The sequence below is a fragment of the Anneissia japonica genome, unplaced genomic scaffold (genome assembly GCF_011630105.1).
Source record: "Anneissia japonica isolate Jap-2015-1 unplaced genomic scaffold, ASM1163010v1 scaffold41793_len627382_cov181, whole genome shotgun sequence".
NCBI lineage: Eukaryota > Metazoa > Echinodermata > Crinoidea > Comatulida > Comatulidae > Anneissia > Anneissia japonica.
In genome coordinates, this window is record NW_022750669.1 from 440386 (window position 1) to 462601 (window position 22216).

A 22216-nucleotide genomic window follows, 5' to 3' on the forward strand; every position below is an offset into this window, starting at 1 on the left:
GAACGTATGCCAATGAACATCCAGTAAACGGTTGTGATGTAATCATTATTGTGTTATTTGGATGGAAAACTTTTTTCCAAGATACCTGCTAGTTATATTTATTGTGGCTCGGAAACCAGGAAGAAATCAACCCTGAATTAAAGTGAACGTTACTCAAGGCAGCTTAATTCTGAAATAATGAATTGCATGGAGCTAATAAGCTCGGATAGCAGGGAGGAACTTTGGTTTATTCTGAACATTATTCAGGTAGTTGTACAGTAGTTTAGAGTTAATGAATTTTAAGGAGCTAATAAGTTCGGATAACAGAATGATAGTATGAGTTTTTAGATGAACTGAAGGCTACTTTAATGCAGAATTGGCTTGAAAACTAATAAATACAACAGAGCCAGGAAGATCCTGTGAATGGAATATAAAAGTGAACGGTGGGGGAAAACTTTGATCGTTCTTTGGCAGGGTGTCTGAAAGCGGATAGTTGAACGTTATATAATTTTGCTTATAGTTATTTTTCCGATTTATATAATTATTCACTTACTATAATCTTGTAATCATAATTTTATTATATATTACGTTACTTTTTGGAATGTTAAAATAATATATAATGATTTAAAGTGGTAGTTAAAATTGATAAAATTACTGTAACTATATGAAGTAATATTGTTATCATCATGAGCTTTCAGAGATAATGTGAAGTAAATAATTAGTCATAAATACTTACCATTAACAGTAATTGGCATTGTGGTAATTACTATTCCAGCGTATGGCAAAATTATATATCATTGGGAAACCCATATGCTATATAGTAACATTGTTAGAAGGCTGTGTGACACACTTCTTAGTTACTAATTGCGTGCCTATTATCTTAGGATTTATCTTGCATTATTTCTTACAGTTTTTATTTGATCTGCTCCGTATTTTTCAGTCATACGTGTAACGCAGAAGGACACAGTTGTGTTTGAAATATTAGTCTTGAATAAATTTTATGTCTATAGTATGTGAACGTATGCAATTGTTTCATTTTCGTTTTTTGCTTATATTATTATTATTATATATATATATATATATGTGTGTGTGTTTCAGTACGATAATACAATAATATAGGAAACGAATACCAGATTTTAGAAACGCTTTATTAAAGAAAACAAATATTTCGACCTATCCTTAGGTCTTAATCAAAGGCACTTTAACTAGACTTGCAGAACGTGGACACACATAATCACTGTAGTAGTTCATTTGTAAACGATGCGTACTCAAAATGGAGTAATTAAATATTGCAAAAGTCGATTAAACAATGCAAGATAGATACTGATAAATCGGATATATATATTATACAGTATACACATAATAGGCAATTTTCAATACGAACGGAGATTAATAATATACTAGGCCTAATAGTCGCTCCCACAGTATGCCGACTGTATAATAAACAAATAGCATAATGACCAAAATTCAGAATGAAAACAGAAAATGTTAAAACATAGCATAACATTTGGGCCACAATTAAGGACGCAAGTATAAAATATGTAATATAATGTAAGTATAAATGTGTCTGTGGTGAGTTAAATAAATATAATGGTCAAAATAAATCCGTGCTGTTAAAAAGCATAATAAAAGTGAGCGTAGCATAGCTACATCCAGAAGATAGGATATAAATTAACTACACAAATCATGATAAAAATACACGAATGTGATAAATGAATTTAATAAAATAGATAAATACACAAATAAGTAAATAAAAATAATAATGTCCTTTTCTATATCACAAACAGATATGAGTTACCCTCTTATACACATCTAAACATTATTAGGAAACTTTGCGCCCCGTTTCCGAAACGAAAAATAAAAAATGACTGATTTCCGTTAATATATCGGGTAGTAAGTGCTGCGGAAACACGACCTAAGTGGTGAGGAATTGCTGGCAATAAGAGTACAGCGCATTTCATAGAATGGCCAGGGAGTTGTCGGCTGCAGGGAAACCCTTGTGATTGCGGATGGAGAGTTTGTGGTTGTTGTATCCGAGTCTGAATTTTACAATGATTTTTGTTTATCAACATTTTGGCGAGTTAGTCAGTAAGTGATCTTCGCTGAGGATCGACATGAGCACAGAGCAGGGAGCGGAGTATTTTTATACCTCCCTGTACAGAGTGTGCATATTTGATATAGAGCCCTCATTATCAGATGAAAACCCATATCCCGAAACTTGATGCTCTGAATGTCTGATGCCAGTTAGGGTGGTGAGTTTATGAAATTGGCGTTATGGGGTATGAGCTGCCATACAATTTGACACTGTTAGGCCGAAAAAGTAGAATCGAGCTGATTCGGTGATTTTAACAGAGAAAAACTCCGTGTTTGCCAGGTCGTAGTGAATAAAGCCGTGTTGTGGCATTGCTAAGGGAGTGGATTTTTTTTTCTTTTTTGGTCGTGAAAAATATCCAACAAAAATGGCAGAAACTGAATCCAGAATTTTGGGATTTTAAGACTATTATCTTAACTATGTCAACAAGATATCTAATTCCAAACCCATTGCACTCGAATGTTTCGCAAGCTTTTACAAAATCAAGGTATTTTTCCATGGGCTATCTCCTAACATATACACCAAATTCTAGTGACTAACTATTGGATACTTTAAGGCTTGTCTAAACAGTAAAATCAGCGGGTTAAATAAATTGTTATATACTTATATACATTGAAAATGAGTAACAGTCCAAAGCTAGCTACAAGGGGGCCAGCGGTGGCAGCAGACAGGGCCCCGTCCGGGAGAGCTAGTCACCCCGTCGGGGATTAAAATAAATAATAATTCGTAGGAGAGAAAATTAAATTTATCTTTTACATAATAGTAACATTTGAAACTGATTAAATGACTCTAAATGATCGCAGTTTCTAGCGGTTTAGCTAGCTTTCTGCATCACTTGGGTAACATTTTGAGCGATGCCCGGCCACGCCTTACGCTCTCGTTGGGGAGATCGGTTACGGTATCTGTTGGGAACATCAGACCGCCGACTGGCATATCCTGGTCTTGTCCTTATTGATCGCATACGACCGCTACACAATTAGGGCTGACTTTGAGGGACTGCTGTTGACAAATATCAGAAATTATATTACTTTATTATTGACTAAAGTAATAGTAGCAATTTTGATTGCACACAGAAAAATTAGCCCGTTTTCTTTAGACAAAACATGTCTTTAACTAATTTTCTAAATCCAGTAAGTCGAAACTAGTAAATAACTGGAATAATAAAGCAGTTGACTACAATGAAGGTGTAAGTGAAATACAATGCAATTATGGTTACATTACTTATAGCACCAAAACATAAAATACATAAACATATAAATTGAAACACTTAGTCCCTCTCTTAATCACTGAAAATAAACATTCCTACTATAATACAAAACATAACAATCTTTTAGACTCTTTAAATGTTTGTGTCGATATGGAGATATTCTTGCTCTTGTTACAAATACTTTTTTGTAGATCACAGATAGACTCGTATTTATTGCGATATACAGTAATTTTTAGTAATATTTTGGTAGTATGGAAATATTCCAAAATTGCACACGGAAAACTAATAATTCTTTAAATATTAGCAATTTCATGTTAAAGAGTCAATCCAATAGGCCTACAAGTTGGTTATGATAAAGAAAAGACAAGCACTAGTACCAAATAAATGATTTTAAAAGGCATGAGTGATATGTAATACACTCACTCGTGACTTTTTATAATATATATACAGTATCTAAGACTCTGAAAAATACGTGCTCTCTTCAATCGGTAGAATTTGGTGGTGCTAGTGCCTGCTGTAATACTTGCACTGCAGCATGCTAATAAATCATTTCGTATAAATCCAATTTTTTAAGTGAACTACAATGTTTCAACTTATATACTTTGCTAACTTAGACAATGGTGAAAAAATAATATAATGTTCATTACCCTTAAATATCTGATTCACCACCTTACACCAGTAACTGTCAACGCATGTCATGTTGATTTATTGCTATTATCGATTTATTTGTATAGAAGGTGTCTTAATTAACTATAGTGACGTGATTGTATGACTGATTGATTGAATGAATTTATTTGATGTTCGACACACAAATACAAGATACAAACTGATTTGTGAACAAGAAAGTAAATATTAGATCAGAGTCCAGCCCATTACCAATTGGGTCTAAAATTGCACATTAAAAAATAGCCTACATATAAAACATTAATATTTAAATTTCAATTTAAAAATTGACATAAAAATACGATTATATAAATAAAGCCAATATCGAACAGATATAGAATTGCACATAATTAAAATTAAGAATAACAATATAATAAATTACATAAATCTAACGTTGGGTTATACTTGAACTCCCGAAGAAGCATGCAACTACGTCAGGTTTAAACTTTGGAATTCTAATTTTTTTTTTATTCCAACCTGCGCTGCAAAGGTACTGTTAATATAAATGAAAATCGGAATATTACCAAAATAAACCGAATTTAGTTGACGCCGACGAGGATCAGATGGATCGAAAGCCTTTCGTCCAAATAGACTTTGTTATGAGTTTATTTTTTTTCGTTCCTATTATAAATATACTATTTTGCAAGCAGTACCAGGATGGTCATAAAATTTATAATATCAATACATGTCTCCTTCTCATTAAATACACCTCCAATTTACGATCACCACCTATTAAGTACCACTTTTCTGTGGACCCATATCAATAATGGTCTGTTATCTTTATTATTCCAATTAGAGACAAAAATTATGGAAAACCCAGTTTCCAAACTGGTCTTTTATTATAGGTAGACCTGTATATGGAAAAAGTAATTCCTAATCATTAAAATCAAAATATTAAATTCCAAAACCGAAGGCGGTTTGGCGCAGTGGAAATAGTTGGTTTCCTAAACTCGAAGTTTTAATTTTTCGTTGTGCATTTCGCTTCTGTCCTTATGCAAGGCACTTTTTTATAGATTGCTTTAGTCTCCCCAGCTGAATCAGTGTGTACCATTTCTTGGAGTGCGAATTTCTTGGAGTAACCGGTGGTGGACCAGCGTCCCACCCATCACGCCCTTAACCGCTTTATGCTACTTGATACGGGGATTCGTTTCAGTCCACATCAGCCCCATGGCTCGGCAAGGATATACTACTGCTCTTCTATTAAAATACCCTTTTCAGTTGTATGAAAACTTGTTTCCAGTAGGATTGAATAGCATTTCCGTTCAATCTTTGTCATAAAAATAAGCAATTAGTAGAGCTCAGCATAGTACACTATAGGAAAATTATTATTCGAAGGTTAGATTTAATGCTTGTAAAAAATTGTCACTTACTTTTTGGTCGGTGCAGACAGGTAAAAATCGTTGGATGATTTCATAACGGCCAGGCTAGTAGTAAAAGGAGGCCTCGGTGACCTCCTGCCTCGCCGTAGGCCTACATCTAATTTCATTCCTTGAGTCTTTAAAATAGGTCTAGAATATTCCTATTAAACGTTCAGTTTGTTTACTTTATTAGGGTTCATTGATTAAAGGAATTGCTTAATTGTTCATAATTAATATTGAATTTAAAGTAACTTTTTTCGAGTTCTAATTAACCTTGTTTTACGAAAGTATTTTTAAATTAACAATTCAATTTTCATCGCGGTGCGCAATATCTTCGCGGTGACGACAAAATGATTTTTTTTTTTTTTTTGCATAAGAACTAAAAAAAGTCAAGCCTAGCGTCCACTAATAGTAAAATTAGTTAACTGTGGGTGATAGGCAAATAACATTAACGGTTGTAGTGATAACGTCACGATTGACTTAATAAGTATTATTGATTAGTACTGGGCCCAACGGTAAACCCATAAAGACACCATCGGTTTGATTTTTTTTATACCGCAAGAAAATACAGTTTTCTGTGCATGTTTCTCTTAGTAGTTTACGAAAAAGAGTACTGTTTTTCAGTTTTGTATCAATTAGTTCCTTAAAATATACCCTATCAAGAATAATTTTATTATTTACTATTGTTTTAGCATTATTGATATGCTGATCATCTGCTAATTGGTACAGCACCTCTTAGCATAAATTAAATGATTTTTTTTATCATTTATATTGTAAAAGGGGAAAAAAGAGACAAAATGATATAAAACATATTGTATAAATAAAGGTGGGTTACCTACACGAAATAGAAAGAAAGAAACACAGTTGTGTAATGCTTCCTTTACGTGAGAGATATCCTCATTGGTGCCCACACAAGTGCAATGTAGCGATCAATAGCAATACACAGTGCCGGATTAACCATTAGGCAAATAAGGCACAAGCCTTGTGGGCCAGGCGAAAATGATGGGCCATCAACACGACACTGAACAAGTTGATATTGAAAGTGCTGCTTGTCCGGTTAAAAAGACCACCGATTGATAATTGATCTTTAGTAAAATAAACACGTTGGTCAGTATGGTAATCATGGAACTTACAGTGTCAGCAAAAACCAATAAACTGATGAAGACGTTTTTTTTCTTACTGAGCCTCTTGGTAGCTCAGCATCACAACAAAAATGTTTGTAAGAAATGACAGCGCACAGAATGCATTGAGTGTCGGTACCGCGTAAAAAAAGGTTCTGTATTTAAAATTTCACGACGTTTTTCCCAATATAAACAACTTTCTTCACTTGAGCTCTTATTTTGCGCTTCATATGTACTGACATTCATTTTGATATTATACAGTAATATGAAACAATCAGCACATGCAACAAAGTATTTTAAACTAAGCAATGATATTGTGGGAAAAAGCAGTATAATATTCCATTGTCTATGGAATGTTCAAAATACAATAATCTCCGATCTCAATTTTTCAATGACATAGTTATTTAAGCTACCTTTTACAAATCTACTAACAGTAACAAATTTACATAATTGACTGATGGCAACCACTGAGTTGGTTTTTATGTCAATCTTCAATATTTAAGTAACTTCGTTACGATCAATGTCTAAATATGGTTTATGTTAGACATGGGTGCCCTCTGATGGGGTCGAGCTAGCATTTATTTATTTATTTATTAGGACTGTCAAATTGTAAAAAAAATAAATTATAAAAAGGTGAAGATCGTGTGATGCGTGAGTGTTGATACATCAGAGGTCTGTCATCATATTTTATCACTTTTTTATATAAAATTTTTAATTTCAAATTTATAGCTATTGTAATATTATAAGTATGTTCCGAATTTGTTGATGTTTAGGTCTCAGAGAGCGATCAGACCCATAAACAGTAATACGATGGCATCTGGTGACACACTACCGTACTATTACTGTGCCTGAAGCCTACCAGGGTAGGTACTAAGCCTTTTTTACTCATAAGAAGTCTATGTTGTTCTTCCGAGAAGTTTAAGACTCGCCCAGTGTCCCAGCCCAGGACCCGGTCCACCGCCTTGGTGTTTCCATAGCAGATGAGGATATATTGTAGACATAACGGCACCATCATAATAAACATCAATAAAATGCCATTCATTTCCGATGGTTTGAAGTTTGACTAAAGTCACCTAAAGTAGCAACATACAAATAAAGTAAGGTTAATTTTGTTCACTTTTATTTTTGTAACAAAAAAGCTTTGCAATAATAGTACGGGTACTAACAAACTCATTCAAACGTTAAGTCCACAGCTGTTAACCAATTTTACGCAATGATTCAGAATGAATGATGTAGAAGTTTATTATTTGTCCTTAATAGCCCCTTTCTCTATAATTAAACTAAACTTAAAAAAACATGTTTAACAATTTACTTACATCAACTGGTTAAAGACACGTACCACTCACACCACAGATGTCATGATGACACTTCAAGTTTACTAGAGCTAGTGCTCACAAATGTTCCAGAGATTCAAGCATTCATAATTATTAATGGTTGTGATACACTTGATAAAAATAATGATTTTATCTTTGATGTTACTCACAGAACGAGAGGCCATTCTTTCAAAATCATTAAATTGAGACCAACTGTTGATGTTAGGAGAAAAATCAGAGTTTTAAACGATTGGAATAGTCTACCTGAGACCGCTGTCCAGGCCCTAAACTTTAATCAATTTAAGAGGATCCGGGAGAAAACATGGTGTGTGCATCAAAACCGCTTCTACCCGCATATTCGTCCAGGAACCAGATTTTTTGAAGGAAACACGAGCTTTTTTAGCTCCAAAAAAATGCTATTAATCAAGTAAAGTAAAGTAAATATACATTTTGGAGGCAAGATCCATCCCAACATTCTAAAAAATTATGTGTTTTAAAATCTATTATCAAAGTCTTTTATAGTAATATCAGTCTCAGAGGGATACTTTGATGTTCAATTGCATGTTCAATGAATGTTCACAAAGATGGACGTGGAAATGTCAAGAGCATGATTCGTATCATAAGAAATATTATAATGTTCTATGGAGCATTTTGTAGGTCAGTATAAATTATTAAGTGTCAAGGTTCTTATATATCTGTTAAACACACGGTGGCCGTAGGGAATTGGTAAAACCCATGACTTCTGATACATTAGCATATTGGAGAGCATGAGATCCACGTGTGTAAGGCGTTGGACTTCTGATCGTGAGATAGAGAGTTTGAAACCGACGCCCGTCGAATTGCTTGTGTCCTTTGGCAAGGCACTTTACATTTGCCTCTCTCCACCCCAGGAGTATAAACGGGTGCTTGGTAGGATGGTGTGGCATTGAAAGTATTATGTTGAGTGTGCAAAGCAGCACGACTTTGGTTGCTTCCCAGAGAGCAGAATATGTTGCACACAAATGAACTAGTTTGCCAATGCGGTGACCAGGGAAATACTGACTCCAGCGCCTTGTATATTCTTCGATCTGTGATATCCAGATTCTAAAAAAAAAACTGTAAGATGTAGCAGATCTTATACTATTAGATTGAATAGGCCTATTTAAGCTTGATAGTTAAAAAATGTTCTGTTGTTAATAAATCTCGTCTTACTTTAAAATCACTATTAAATCTCTAAGGCAAATCTCCTTAGTTAAAAAAAAAATATCCGAAGGTAACAGGTCCTACGTGACAGTGGTAGGTAAAGATACCCAAATAGATCAAGATTGTCCAGTAAGTAGGCGAGATTCAAACGTGTTTATAATATACATGTCGACTCCTCCTTTCCCATTGAGTTGTTCACTTCTGTCGATTGTATGATCAAGCCATATTTCAAATAATCCTAGGTAGTTTTGTTCTAAAAGTTGGATTTTAAAATCATTTACCTAATGATAAAGTGATCCCATATTAATTTTAAGTGTGCTATACGCAGTCCTTTACAAGGCGAGTTTGACATTGTTCTCAGTGTTTGAATCTAGGTTCGACATGTGTGGTTCTGTTTGTACACCGATTACTATTGAAAGTGGACGTTATTACAACACGGGTGGATGAAAAAATGTAGCTTATGTAATTTTAATTGCGCTAAAGAAAATTACTTCCATTGATTTATGTAAGCCGATTACATGTACTATAATGATTAACGGGTGAGCGTTTTGGTTATGATGAAGATGAAGATGATTATGATGCTGATAATTAACCTCTAATCTTAAGACAAAGCAGGTCTTTAACTGATTTCCTAAATTCACCAAGTCGAAACCAGTAAATGACGGGATTTGCAAGAGAGTTAATTGTCATTAGGAAGTAAATATAATACAGTGTAATCAAAGTTGATTTACTTGCACTGTGAAATGTTCCCTTTAAAATTATAAAAATCATTATTATACTAATTTGTCCCCACGTTATTATAAACACTCCCACTATAATACAAAATGTTCTTAACAATTTCTTGGACTCTTCAAATGTACGTCGCGATATGAATGCGATTTTTCGGTGGTTTCCAATACTTCTATATATTGCAATATACAGAGCTGTATTCAATGTGATATACAGTAAAGTTATCATTGAAGGACAGGTAGAACAGGTAGTAGGCATATATACATTTATAATTAAGTAAACACCGGTCTGGCTTACAATTACGATGATGACGGCGAGTGCACAAAATTTGGGAGTGACAATAAGGTGATATTTCATTGGTGCCAACACAAGTGCAATGTAGCGATCAATAGCAATACACAACACTGAACAAATGGATATTGCAAGAACTGTTTGTCCGGTTAACATGACCGCCCACAGATAATTGATCTTCAGTAAAATAAACACATTGGTCAGTGTGGTAATCATGGAACTTACGGCGTCAGCGAAAGCTAATAAACTAATGAAGACGTTTTGTTTCTTACGGAGCCTCTTGGTAGCTATTATCAGCACCACAACAAAAATGTTTGTAAGAAATGACAGCGCACAGAATGCATAGAGTGTCGGCATCGCGTAAAAAAAGAAAGGTTCTGTATTTAAAATTTCACGACGTTTTTCCCAATATAAACAAATTTCATCACATGAGCTCTTATTTTGCCCTTCCAATGTACTGACATTCATTTTGATATTATGCAGATTTTAAAAAAATGTTACAGTATATGAAAACAATCAGCACGTGCAACAAAGTATTTTAAACTAAGCAATGGTATTGTGGGAATAAGCAGTATAATATTTCGTTTACGAGAAATTAGTGATGTTGCAGATTTATAAAGCAAACTAATTAACGATTTGTCAATGTACATGGTATGATGTTTCTAAAAGGTTCAATTTCATATAATGGACTTTTCCATTAAGCCCCGCCCTTTGGATATTTTTGCTAAGGTCACACAAAAAATAGCGTAAAAGTACGTAAATATGTGCGTTTGTGAGACAGGCACGTATTTTTTGCGATGTTTTGATTGGTCAGTTGTTAAGTTCCGGAATGGTCCATTTGTTCATTGGCTGACATCATTTATGCATCTGCAGTAGGCACCGAACAGATAGATGGTAGATGGTTGTATACCCAGACGTCGGTAGTTAGAATCCTAAAACGGGTGACAAGGCTTCCAATGTGTTGTGCTACTGTATTTTAAGCAATAAATTAAGGAACATTGAAAGTGTATAATTTTGGTTTTTTCAATTGCCAAATTTTATTATACGCACATTGTACTTCGTATAGACCAGATTAAACAGTCCAAACTAACGACGTATGCCATTGTACCAATTTTGTTAATCTTTGACAACTTAAACAAGGTAAAATAATCTCCATGGCTTCCATGGCTATTCAATTTCATATTAACAACACAATTTAATATCAAGATAATAAACTGTCACGACATATAAACCTATGTTCTATTATAGATAATGAAAATCACTATGAAAGTTGTTTAAGCTGTCAAAATAAATATTAAATTAAACTAATGACATTTTAAACGATCAATCTATATCATAGTGTATATTGACGAAGGTGATTTATAAAGTTTGGTTTTGGACTACAAACTCCATGATCACTAATTTATTTTGATCTTTTTCACCTGACATCTTGTTGTTTTGCATTTTACTATTTATTATTTGTCTTCTTTAATCATTCTCTTAGCATTGCCACACAAATAACATTAGACAGAATCATTTGATTGCCCTCTGGTTGTTAAAATTACGTTTATATTTTATCTTTGTTAAACATTATATATTTTAATTATATATTTAGACAGTGTTTTCTGCATAACCATAATTACTTTAATAGAGAGTATAATTACACTTCAATTAAATAATTACAACGTAAAATTGATCAAAATATTCAATTGATCAGTTTATTACTTATAACTACAATCATTAAAGTAGTAATGAAATACTGTATATTGTGTAGGCCTATTCATACATTTTAATAGATATTTAGACAGCGTTTTATACAGCACCATAATTACTTTAATAGAAAGTATATTACACTGCAATTACGTACATCGTATGTCTTCATAACAAATATGTGAAATTGATCAGTTTACTACTATAAGTACAACTATTACTGTAGTAATGATACTGTATATCATATTAATTGAAAAAATATTACTTAATAGAGAGTATAGTAATAAACTACAAATACATATATACATCATATTTTATCATAACGAATTTGTTAATTAATTAAAATATTTAATTATTCAATTATTGCTTATAATTACAATTCTCATGGTAGTAATGATATACTGTACATCGTATGAATTTTTAAAAATATAATTATTTAAATAATTGTGTTTTAGAGGGAACTAAAGTATTTAATGAAATCATTTTTAATAAAAGTCAGGATATGTCCTTTTAGAAATTTAAAGGGGGCTCCAGGTTTATTGTCTATTATAGAACAGTCTGTTTGCACCTTTGATTTGATTTTCACAGGTGTTTGGAGCGTGGTAGCTCAGAACAGGCGCTGCAAACTGGGTCCCTAAATACATGTGGTGGCATAATCCTTACACAGTGAATTGACATAGAAAAATTCCTAGAAGGAACGCACATGCTTCACGAAGTGGACATGTTTGTTGGGTAGGGCAAGGGCCTCTGTGTTGTTGCCAATAAAAAATACCGGATCTAGGCTACCTCTTTAGTCAGTTTGTACAGCAGTAAATTATACTGATCTCGTGAGATAACCATCATCTACAGGGGTATGCAGCACACCGATTTTCAAAAATATCGCGAGACCAGAACAAGCAGGATGGAATCATGAATATTAATGATTCTCTTGTAAGATTATCAAACTAGTGAAAACATTCTTAGCCTCGATTTCAACCTTACTTCCACATACAGTTTAATTTGTTTTTAATCCTTTCAAATGATTCTCTTGTAAGATTACAAAGCTAGTGAAAAACATTGTTAGCCTCAATTCCAACCTTACTACTAGGATACCTACAGTATAATTTGTTTTTACTCCCTTCACTTTGTCTACTATTCAACAGCAATGCCAGTTACCACTTCCTGAGTAAAAACAAACATAATACATAATAAATATGTAGAGATACTGAAACATTTACATAAAAACATTTAAAAAATCATTTGTTAAAATCAATAAAAAAAACCACAAGATTTAAAATACATCATTATTTACGTAAGAAAATAAAACAGTGTCTTTTAAATGAAAAATATGTTAAAGAAAATATCAATATTACTATTAGATTGAATCAAAGAGTTATATAAATTAGGTAACCGTGCACATTAACCCTAAAAATGGAACATAAGAAGTGGACATAGCCTAGTAGCAGAAAATAGAATATGTAAATGAAGTCATTTGAAAGTAATTTGGTGGGGTTTTTTTATTCATCGTTGCAATACCCTTAATTATGATTTATTGGCTTCATAGAGTCACTTATAGAGTGAGACTTCTTATGTCTAATTGACCAGGGGGTTGAATTGCTTTCGCCAATTTAGTGATTGATGGTATAATAGATGGCCAGTATACCCCAGATTGACATTTAACTGCCAAATTATGTTGAGATATTTAACAGGTTTGGTATCAAATGAAGGGTATCGATATACAAATACCAATTGTTATAACTCAATGTGTTGAACTCGTAAATCATATAAAATCTATATTGCAGTGGCCATATTACTTATTGACTGTAGGCGTGAAGACAATATCTAATTGACACTTATACGATTGATGACACCAATTGGAATTTTTTAATTATTTTGAAGTACAGCATAATCATCAAACGTCACACAGGCCAAAGTTGCTAAAGTGTTGATATTAATTGGAAACATAAGTAATATCTAATAGACTGCTCTTCCCGCAGCATTGGCATTTTTTAAAATTTTTATTTAATTTATAATCATACATATTTCATGTTATATTTAGATAATGTGTATATTATATATATATATATATACACATATATATATATATATATATAAATATATATATATATATACTTTGAAGAATTACCCTTGGCACGGTTATATCCTCATATGTTCCAATTCAAGCTCTATAATTATTAATTATCTATTTAAAGTTTCATGAACAGTTGACCAAATATTTAATTAATTAATTAATTTATTTATTTACTAAAAATTTGTCACGATAAATATAAATAGATATTGACCACGGGCGTGACAAGAGATGACACAGCAAAAGCCCAACACAACAAGTGGTCATCTCTAAACTTCTGGCCAACAACAATACGATAAAATTTAAAAAATAACATTTAAATTATTATATATTACATGTAAATAAAATAATATGATAAACTGAGCAGGGCTGAGGCCTGCCATCCAAAACTAACTGTTAAACTGAGTAATTGGCATAAGAATGTGACAGTATTCTATACTTTATTACAGAGAAGCTGTAATACACTTATGGCAATTAAATTGATTCCAGTAAATAACCTATCATTTTAAAGCTTATAATGTAGAGGATGTGATTATATTAAAAAGTTAATTTTCTTTATGTAGTCACAGGTTTTGCATGAAAAGCCTCTTTTTTCGTAAAAGAACTATGTTCGATATAATTATAACATCATAATGATGTTCTAACTCAAGTTATAATATTATAAGTGATCTATTTATTATGTATGTGTATATATCACTATCTGCAAAGTTGCTTAGAGTTGAAAAGATATTGTCGAATGAAGTTAAATATTCATAATTTCATACAGTCATCACATCTCTTCCAACAATGTTTACCTTGTTTAAATGCCACATTGACATTATATTACTAAATGTAATTAAGTTATATTAGCTACAGATCTATATATATATATATGATATCATACTAAAGCCAGCAGCCTACAGTGCATTAAATGCTAGTTTATTTTGAATCTATAGTGCAAGAGTGTTCATATTGATCAATATTGACTGTTGGTGTGGCCACTTATAATAACTAATATATATAACTAATAACATTAATTGTTATGTCTGCATAATCATCAAATGTCACAGACCGTAGAAAATTGGAAGAACCTATAACTATGTCATCCTGGAATAAGCTAGATGATGCAATCTTGTAGGTTGAATTTAAATTTGAGGGGCTAAAAATAGTCATTTAGTGTTTCAAATATCTTCCATTTTCTTCTTTTGATATAGCATTATTGTAAAAATCTCGAAGGCAAATCTCCTAGTTGTGTTTTTATCTGTAGATAAGCAATTCCGAACACAATATACTTTTTGTGACAGTGGTAGTCTTAGTGGTACCCAAAAACATTCAAGATGGTCCATAGATACATTAGTTAGTAGGTAAGATCCCACCGTATTTCTAATATAAATTTCGACTCTCCATCCTTGGCCCTTGCAATCTAGTCTATACAAGTTGAATTTTACTCTTCTTTTTCACGTTCGCATGATCAAGCGGTGTTTCTCTTAATCCTAGGAAGTCAGTTGAATCTAGGTTCGCAATGTGTTCTGGTAATGACAGGATTGATATCTTGGATAGATACCCCATTACTTGAGCACGCCAGGTTGCCACCTGGCCTGTTCCACCCGGCCTTTAGCCACCCGGCCTTTTGCCACCCAAGGCCCTTGCCACCCGGCTCTTTGCCGCCCGGCCTTTTGCCACCTAGGCCCATTGCCACCCGGCCTTTTGCCACCTGGCCCGTTGCCACCATAGCCCTTTGCCACCCGGAACGTTGCCACCCGGTCCGTTGCCACCGTAAGCCAGTTGCCACCCGGCCTTTTGCCACCCTGCCCGTTGCCACCAGGCCTTTTGCCACCTTAGGCCCGTTGCCACCCGGCCTTTTGCCACCCTAGGCCCGTTGCCACCCGGCCTTTTGCCACCTGGCCCGTTGCCACCATAGCCCTTTGCCACCCGGAACGTTGTCACACCTTCCGTTCCACCGTAGGCCCGTTGCCACCCGGCCTTTTGCCACCCGGCCCGTTGCCAGCCATAGTTGTATAATAGGCCTATGCAGAAATTTTACTCTCGGCATTTCTGCCAAAATATGTGTACTGAATGATGAATGGATTGATTGCTTGGCAGATCGTAAACAACGACAATTCGTTGCAGGTAACCATCATAAAAGGCACACGTGTGAAGTAGTAATGATTAGCGTTCTATTGTATGCATATGTACGTACATATGTAGGGCCTATGTATGTTTTCTGAGTACAGTATGTACTGTTTTATGTGTGTATGTGTATATGTTTTTTACATTTTTTGTGAAGACAGAACATCATGAATTAAAATTCTTGTAGTATTATAAATTGAAAAGATTTTTTTATTTGATTTAATTTACTTGCCTTTGAGTGTGGAAATAATAATGAACATAAATTAGTGACAGACAATATATAGTAGTAATCAGATGATAAGCTATTATTATTAACATGTTGAATAGGCCTATGTTAATGCTGCTACCGATATAAGAAATGGGCAAAGACCTCTCACAATTTATTGTCTTTAAGATATTAAGCCAAATGTATGATCATATATAGCTTTGGTATACCAATAGAAAAAAACATGGGTGGGGTGAAATGTCCAACTGATCAATTGAAGGCCACACAAATTAGGCTTGAAGGCTTAAGCTTGAAGTCCCTATAATCTGAACAATAGACCTATGTCACGGTATAAACAATCAGGAAGATTAGATTGCTCAGATCGTTAATGTTACTGATCGTTAATGTTACTATTTGTTAAACATTTCCATATTACATTGTTATATAAGGTACGGTACATTTGTCTGTTTTGTAAAAGGGCCCTCACCCAACAGTGGTTTAGTTCGGTTTTGCGGTTTTCCTGTCTCATGGTTTAATCTGTTATTATATTTTATTATATTCGTGTTTGTTTGTTTATGTTTGGAGACCAATGAATGAAATAAGATGAAGAAATATAGAGCGAAAGTGTTAAAATGATGAACTTCGTTACTGTATACGCAATGGGTGAGTGAAAATATAGATGTTTCGTTTGGTCTTAACTATGGTTATAATTAAGATAAAGAGAAGGATAATGGATAATAATGATGCAGCTGAGGACAAAATTAATAATCAATAACTAACCTCTAATGTTGAGACACAGCATGTCTTTAACTGATTTCCTAAACTCACTTAGACGAAACCAGTAAATGACTGGATTTGCAAGAGAGTTAATTGTCATCAAGAAGTGAATATAATACAGTGTAATCAGAGCTGATTTACTTGCATTGTAATATGTTCCCTTAAATATTATAAAAATCATTATTATACAAATTTGTCCCCACGTGATTATAAACACTCCCACTATAATACAAAATGTTCTTAATAATTTCCTGGACTCTTCAAATGTATGTTTCGATATGAATGCGATTTTTCGGTGGTTTCCAATATTTCTGTAGATTGCTGTATACAAAGACGTATTCAGTATGATATACAGTAAATCAACCACTGAAGAACAAATCTCATACCAACCAAATAGATATATAATTATGGAAAAAGCGGTCTGGCTTACAATTACGATGATGACGGAGAGTGCACATGATTTTGGAGTGACAATAAGGTGATATTTCATTGGTGCCCACACAAGTGCAATGTAGCGATCAATAGCATGCAACGCAGGCCACTGAACAAACTGTTATCAAAAGTGCTGCTTGACCAGTTAAAATTACTACCGTTAGATAATTTATTTTCAGTAACAAAAAATACATACATCAGTAAGGTATGCATAGAACTTACAGCATCAGCAAAAGCTAATAAACTGATAAAGACGTTTTGCTTTTGACGGAGCCTCTTTGTAGCTAGTGTCAGCATTACAACAAAAATGTTACCAAGAAATGACAGTGCACAAAATGCATAGAGTGTCGGTATCGCATAAACAAAGAAAGTTTCCGTATTGAAAATTTCACGAACCTGATCCCAATATAAACACTGTTCACATAAGCTCTCGTTTAGCGCCTCCGGCCTACTGGCATCCATTTTGATAATATGCAGACTGTTTAAATTATATTATAGTATTCAATATTCAGTTGACGAGTTGGCATTGATGTTGCAGAATAACCGACAATATCTACATGAATACGATATGAGTTTTTCTCATATAAAACCAATATCATTGGTTTATATATACAGTAATAATATCTGTCATATCTGAACGCAGTGATTGGTAGTTTTCTGTCCAGACGTCGGTCGTTGGAATTTAATGGTTGTTGTGACATTTGAAGCAAAAATTAGAGAACGTTTAAAGTGTACGCCGTGTATTCATTATTCATTGCATTCTATATATAGACCAAATTAAATTACCTAAACTATTGTTGTAAATTATTGTATAGGGTTACAATAATTATCAAAATGGTTTCTGTGGCACTGAAATAACATTTTAACTGTAAAAATATATCACGATAGTCAATCAACTGTCAACAGATGTAAACATATGTTTTACAAAGATTATAACAGTCATTGTAAAACTTTGTTTGAAGACATAAAAAAGTGAATAATGAATAATGGAATACAAACATTGAGAATGCTGTACAACTGTTATATAAAAAGAGGATTGTCAAAATTTAATTAATTGCATTCTAATACACTATACATAATATATTAAAGATTTTATAAAATTGCAGTATATATATATAAAGCACAATCAACAGGTAAAAATAAGAACCAAAAATATTTTTTTTTTGCATAAAGGACTATGAAAACAGCAACAAGAGTAAAAAAACAAGGAATCACCGAACCGTCAAATTAAAATACTGAACCCCAAGAAAGTTACAAATCGATTGAGTTAATTAAGTTCATCACAAGGTAAGGTACAGTATTAGGCTGTTCTGATATCTTTTGGTTCTGCAACAAGATATGTTACATTTAGTATTTAACCTAGTATTATAAGAATTCACCCTTGAGGGAGGGAGCAAGGCATGAAGTTTAGAATACGAGTGAAGAAAGGTTTTAGCAAAAGAAACAGAGATTGTATCGCCTATAACAAAGTTTATCCAAATGAAATTCAGATAATGCATCAACATAGAATATGAATTTATTACCTACAATAATCTTACAGACCTCTTCTGGACCCACTCAATGCGGGCATCAAATTACTGTGACAGTCCGGTCCGATATTCACACGGGAACAGCATATTCCAACACAGGACGAACAGTACTCATGTAAACAGTGATAAGGTCTACAGGAGGAACACCATGGTGTTTGAGGGCACTTAAAATATATAATTTAGTATTTTTTTTGCTTGTTTTTTTGTTTTTTTGTTTTTAAACAAAATAAGCAACGTGTGAATTCCATTGAAGATTAGCATGAAGAATAACTCCAAGTACTTTAACAGTGTCAAATGGTTTCAGAACATGATCATTCAGAACAACAGATGAAGGAATAAAGTTAGTTAAAAACTAATGTCTATACAACATTTCTTGGGGTTAGGTTTTTATATTGCTACCTGAAGACCAATCATGTAGCGCAGTTGCACATGATCCTCAATAATTGCAAATAAGACAACCGCACCAATTTTGGTCAACAAAATTGACAATACAGCTGATAGACAAGTGACCCTTGGCTTGATGATGTCGGTTGCCAAAAAAAAATCGGCAATCCAAGCAACATTCGAATGTGAAACGTCTTTAGAGAAATTGGTAAGCAAGCCAGAAGATACAGTAGAAGAAATTTCAGCATGTCAATTTAGCGAATCAATAAGACTGTTTAGACAATGAGATGTAGAAACTTTTCGTTGCTTCCCGAACTGCATTGGATCAAAAATGGTATTCGTTTCCACCAAAGTATCTCTTGCCACATAATGTTCCGCGATTTTCACAAGAATCGTCGGTAAGCGCAAGTCATTGAAACAAAACATTATGACAACAAGGCATGTAGTACACTGTATTTATTTTCGAAAGAAATTTTCGGCCAGTATTTGTAGTTATACAACTACTTTATGTATAGTTGTGTATATTAACGTGTGAGGACATGTCCTCAAATTTGTAGTTATACAACTACTTTGTGTATAGGTGTGTATATTAACATGTGAGGACATGTCCTCCAATTTGTAGTTATACAGCTACTTTGTGTATAGCTGTGTATATTGACATGTGAGGACATGTCCTCAAATATTTTGTTATACAACTACTTTGTGTATAGCTGTGTATGATATTGACATGTGAGGACATGTCCTCTTTAGCGTGGAATGTAGAGGTAAAAAATCTGTGTATAAGTCAAGAAAATTTTGTCCTCACATAGATAGGTTTACGACTATGTATGTGTATATGTATATGTGTATGTGTGTATGTATGGGTGTATGTGTGTATGTATGTATGTATGTATGTATGTATGTCCAGAGGTGGCGCCCTCTAGACGTTGGTTACCATTCATTACGCCTGAATGATTTCATAGTCATAATGGTTTAGAATAGGCTTTCTGGAATAGATTTTATAATCTAATAATTTACCATCAAAATGTACTAAAATCACAAAAAAGCTCTATTAGTTATCGAACAGATATTTAATCATCAATTAACGTTTACAAAGAAAACTTAAGATACAACTTCTTAATACAGTAATTATTTTAGAAATTGGGACCAATGGTTTGTGAATAGAGAAAATAGCATCGGTTGAACGCATTTTGTGTCGCCGATAGCAACGGAGTAGTATAATGTGGTATCATGACATAACATTGTAGTATTCTATAGCAAACATATATTTGCCTTATCTAATTCCTCCATGATCTAATTAGCATACATATAATTCTTGAACTGACTACTCACTATGTATTCTTACCTGATGAGTGCGGGCAGCATTTGACAGCTATTCATACGAAACAAATTTGTAGTAATACACTTTGATTCTGCACTAAGAGTAGGCTTTATATTTCACAAACTGTTTTGTGAAAACCTTTTGTACTGAAACTGACAAAGTTAACCCCAGTATATTTAACTTAAAATTAATTTTTCTATAAAATGTTCAATATCATACTGTTTATTGTTCACTGTATTTTACATTAGTTACGCAGTTCTCAGTTAACTTCAATCCTGAGACAAAATATGTTTTTAACTGCTTTTCGGAATTCAGAAAGTCGAAACCAGTAAATTATTGGATTCGCAAGAGAGTTAATCGTCATCAAAAAATAACATAAATAATATGTAATAACAGTTTTTGGGTCAGGAATTGTCCCATTCACAATTAAAAAAATGTACATGAAACAAACTAGTCCTAATGTCAAAGTAAACACTCCCACTATAATACAAAATGTTCTCAGCAGCCTTTTAGACTCATCCAATGTATGCCTTGGTATAGAGATGCTCTTGCGGTTGTTTCCGATACTTTTGTAGATGACAATATATAAAGTCACATTTAATGCAATATACAGAAATAAAATCATTGGAAAACAGATCTCACACTGGCGATATAGGTTAAGTAATATGCCAACAAATGTCTGGCTTGCAATTACGATGATGACTGCGAGTGTACAAGATTTGGGAGTAACAATAAGGTGATATTTCATTGGTGCCCACACAAGTGCGATGTAGCGATCGATGGCAACACATGAAACTGCAAAAAGTGATATTAACAGCGTTGCACTTGATACCATCCTTATTAAAGACTGACCATTCTTCATTAGTGACAGAAACACATACATAAGTGCAGTGAACAAGGAGCTTACAGCGTCAGAAATAGCGAGTAAAATCATAAAGATGTTCTGTTTCTTACGGAGCCTCCTGGTGGTAATAATCAACACCACAACAAGCATGTTTGCAAGAAATGACATTGCACAGAATGCATATAGCGTTGGTATTGCGTACGAAAAAAAAGGTTCTGTATTAAGATATTTACTAACCTTTTCTATCCAAGATTCACTGTTTTCCCACCAGCTTTTATTATGTGCTTCAACCACACTAGCTTCCATTATACTGCTCTTTCTAAATGAAGGTTATAAAAATTATATTAAATTGAAATTAAAATATTAGCAATAGCTAATAGTTGACAAGTAGATGTTGCAAATTTTAGAGTCAATGGCAACGACTGCTGACTGCTGCAAGTTTAAAAATATTTCCACTTATTCCTGTCAAAAAACAACACACCCAAAATAAATTGCTGTAATTAACGCCAATGGATGAACGAAATGTTTGCAGCGTTGATATACCATCCCTTTGTGTTTCATAATTTGGCCATCAATCATGATGTTGTGGTATAAATCTAATGTATATTTGAGAACTTGCATTGGCATCCTCTGAGCTGCTCTACCACATTGTTATTATAATTTAATGTTGAACATATTTATGCTAAGCAATTATTATAGCTTATATCGAGAGTTTAGAACCAGAACTGTTTACGTCCAAATGTGGCAGAAAATAAGTTAAGGTTATGATGTTTGACATGTATGGTCCTGGGTTGGAGTCCCAATGGAGGCTGAGATACCTAAAAAATTCAAAAGTGTTTTTAAGCTCTTCCTGTTTCTACAGAATAGCGAATAGTGTCAGTGTCTTACGATAAGACATACGTGGATCGACATCTCCAACACCG

The 22216-nt window shown here is 33.5% G+C and overlaps 1 protein-coding gene across 5 annotated transcripts in view; it reads right to left on the reverse strand.

The window, feature by feature from the left end:
• Positions 1 to 20191: 20191 nt before the first annotated feature.
• The window catches only part of LOC117121434 (somatostatin receptor type 2-like), a 14455-nt gene continuing 12430 nt past the window's right edge, over positions 20192 to 22216 (reverse strand). For 2 of the 5 annotated variants that reach the window (XR_004447550.1, XM_033266641.1), the window contains exon 2: positions 20192 to 21612. Coding sequence is in view for 2 of the 5 variants with exons in the window: in XM_033266641.1 (XP_033122532.1) it covers positions 20709 to 21612 (904 nt within the window). In the remaining 3 variants the exon portion in view is untranslated. The remainder of the gene's footprint in view (positions 21613 to 22216) is intronic. The other 3 variants (XR_004447551.1, XR_004447549.1, XM_033266642.1) reach the window with 3 other exon arrangements.